This window comes from Anopheles cruzii, unplaced genomic scaffold, assembly GCF_943734635.1.
Source record: "Anopheles cruzii unplaced genomic scaffold, idAnoCruzAS_RS32_06 scaffold02682_ctg1, whole genome shotgun sequence".
Lineage (NCBI taxonomy): Eukaryota > Metazoa > Arthropoda > Insecta > Diptera > Culicidae > Anopheles > Anopheles cruzii.
In genome coordinates, this window is record NW_026456267.1 from 1 (window position 1) to 2897 (window position 2897).

The 2897-nt window shown below is 48.9% G+C and overlaps 1 protein-coding gene across 1 annotated transcript; it reads left to right on the plus strand.

Annotated features, from left to right (window-relative positions):
* The first annotated feature begins 695 nt into the window (after positions 1-695).
* On the plus strand, positions 696-2657 carry LOC128276840 (acyl-CoA synthetase 7-like). The gene is made up of 3 exons (XM_053015297.1): positions 696-1471; positions 1537-2038; positions 2107-2657. Exons 1-3 carry the CDS (start codon positions 759-761, stop codon positions 2545-2547), a joined length of 1656 nt encoding a protein of 551 aa, XP_052871257.1. The 5' UTR covers positions 696-758; the 3' UTR covers positions 2548-2657.
* Positions 2658-2897: the final 240 nt, after the last annotated feature.

Genomic DNA, 2897 nt, shown 5'->3' on the forward strand with positions numbered 1-2897 from the left:
TATTTAGCAATTTCGCGAACCTCTTTTGCCTACAATCTATCGTGTGTAAAATATTGAGAAAATGGAAGTATGTGTGTTTGCAGCGCGCTTAGCTCCAAACACGATTGCTATCAGACACGTGTAAGTGGTTTGTGTATTGTTTGAAATGCTTCATTATCTGTTATCAGCCATATAGCAGATCGTTCTCGTGGTGGTGAACGCGGTTGGAACAGATGATTGGCGTGTGGTGTAATTGTGTAACACCGACGATAATCGACTGCAATCTAACGATCTGCTCCATTCCATTCAAGGACTTTTATTAATATTTTGCATCTGTTTCATCTGGAAATGAAATAATCGCTCTAACGCACACTGAATTTACACACCTTTCACCATCACCACGAATACGGATTCCAACTGAACCTAGTTAAACCGAGAGTGTGACAACGCAGGATTACAAATAACTAGGTCTATTGGGTGTTTGGCCTTTGAACCGACCATTCCGAACCGTTGGAATGACTTGCATACCCGTGCACCGGGCATCATGCTTCCCACCGCCGCGGAGAGTAAACAACTATAATCTGCGGAAGCATCATTATCATTTGTATCAACGTCATGGAATAAATACCCATCATTCTCGACGATGTGATAATACAGTAAAGACCTACAGCTGGGCTGATAGTAGGCAGACGGCATTAAATAGGAGCGCATCCAACCTTCCGCCGGCAAACGTACGTGCACTTCGTTTCGTGTGGTTGGTGTTTCGTAAGAATTGCAAAATGGCAACAAAAAGTAAAGTGAATTTCTCCGGACACAAGTGCAACGGTAGCGAGTACGATGCAAAGCGACAGCTATGGTTCGGGGAACGTCTTCCTTCAGTTCTCAATCCTCAGGCTGGGGTTGGGCGGATCGTTCTCGACTCGTTGGCACGCTCTCCCGACAAGGTGATACAGATCAATGCGGACACGGGCGTTCGCCTAACGTGCAGTGAAATGCGCCTCCAGATCGTCCGTGTGGCACTACACCTGCAAAAGCTTGGCTTCAAGAAAGGCGACTTTGTTAGTATGGCGTGCGGAAACGGAGAACACGTGGTACCGGCGTTTATCGGGTGCTGGTTGCTTGGTTTGGCCATCAACCCACTCGCTCCGGTTTATGGAAAGGAAGACTTTACGCACATGATGCAACAAACGCAATCGCGGCTGGTATTCTGTGACGAGTCGAATCGATCCGTGGTGCAGGAAGCGGTCCGAGAAGCAATAAGGGACCCCGGAGAGGTACATTTGTTTGTGATGGGAAAGGGCCAGAAGGGGATGGCTCGGTCAGTAGACGAGCTGCTCGCACCGATTGATGGAGAGAAAGGGTTTCGAGCGGAGTACCTTGGCGATGCAACGAAACTGGTTGCCATGGTGCTGTGTTCGTCTGGAACTACGGGACTACCGAAGGGGGTATGTTTGTCGCATGCCCATTTCGTCGATGGAATGGTGTTTTCCACGTAAGTCCAGGGATCTCCTATACGTCGACACGAAAATGACTCCTGTGTTTCTCTTTTCTACGCAGTGAAGTTTCCGATGGACCGATCTTCAACTTCAGTTCTCTGTTCTGGGCCACCGGTATCTTTGCGGTGCTTACGTCGTTATTCTACGGTCGGCCTCGCGTTCTCACCAGCAGCCCGTTTAATGCTGAGCTGCTGATAAACTTGATCGAGAAGCATCGTATCGAAAACCTTTTCACCGCACCGTCGTACGTATCGGCTCTTCTGGCCCATCCGCGGCTAGCGAATGCCGATTTGAGCAGTGTACGCCAGTGGCACGTTGGAGGATCGATGGTCCCGGAAGAGCTTGTCATAAAGCTACAGCAGCACCTACCGAATGGGCACGTACGATCGATCTACGGCAGCTCGGAGATCGGTTTCATCACTCGCAACGAAGCGATCTGCTTGTCGAACTCCGTCGGACCGTTGGCGACGAACGTGGAATGTCGTGTAGTGGACGACGAGGGACGCGCCTTAGGTCCTGGACAAACCGGCGAGCTTCAGCTTTCACATCGATACATGTTTTTGGTATGCATGGCAGTTTGAGATTATTATTCAGAACATTACAAAGGGAGATTTAATTGGTTTCGTTTTAGGGATACCTTAACAACGAGCAAGCTACGGCGAGCGCGCTCACGGATGATGGGTTCTTCCGGAGTGGCGACATAGGATACATGGACGCGAACGGCAACTTGTTCGTCATTGACCGCATCAAGGATATTATCAAGTACAACAACTACCAAGTGTCCCCGTCCGACCTGGAGGGTATCATTCAAAAGCTCGACGGTGTGAAACAGGTGTGCGTAATCGGTGTACCGTCCGCCGACCGTGCCAGCGATTTACCGATGGCGGTCGTTGAGCGAACACCCGGTTCAAAGATCCAGGAGGCGGAAATCGTTCGGTTGGTCGATGAGCAGGTGGCCGACTTCAAACGGCTGCGTGGCGGGGTGCGCTTTGTCGACAGTTTCCCGATGACACCGTCTGGAAAAATACTGCGACGTGCGGTGAAAAAGATGATAGATGAACTACAGGCATGAAATACATTCAAATAATTGTCTAGTGCTCCCAACACATTAGAATATCAAACACTGATCACTGGTGTGAACAAGCAATTAGAATATAGAAAAGGACCACAAACCACCAGTTACATTACAAACATAGGCGCATTTATAACCCTCCTGGACCCAAGACTGAAAAAGAAAGAAATGATCCTACAATCCTAGCGGCCTAGAGCGTAAACCCTGTGGCAGAGGGAACGATGTCCTCGCGCCCTCATCATTGAGATTTGTAGCAATTATTATTTGAAAATACTTGGAACTGGAACTAGTGATCCTTTCCCACCCAGTGAACAATTTTGAGTGACCGACGCTCTTCTCACTATGGAAAA

Excerpts from the sequence above, each read along its gene's own strand:
- LOC128276840 (XM_053015297.1), top strand. The coding sequence starts at position 759 with ATGGCAACAAAAAGTAAAGTGAATTTCTCCGGACACAAGTGCAACGGT. Across the intron at positions 1,472-1,536 it reads GATGGAATGGTGTTTTCCAC|TGAAGTTTCCGATGGACCGA; the intron begins GTAAGTCCAGGG and ends TTTTCTACGCAG. Across the intron at positions 2,039-2,106 it reads CACATCGATACATGTTTTTG|GGATACCTTAACAACGAGCA; the intron begins GTATGCATGGCA and ends GTTTCGTTTTAG.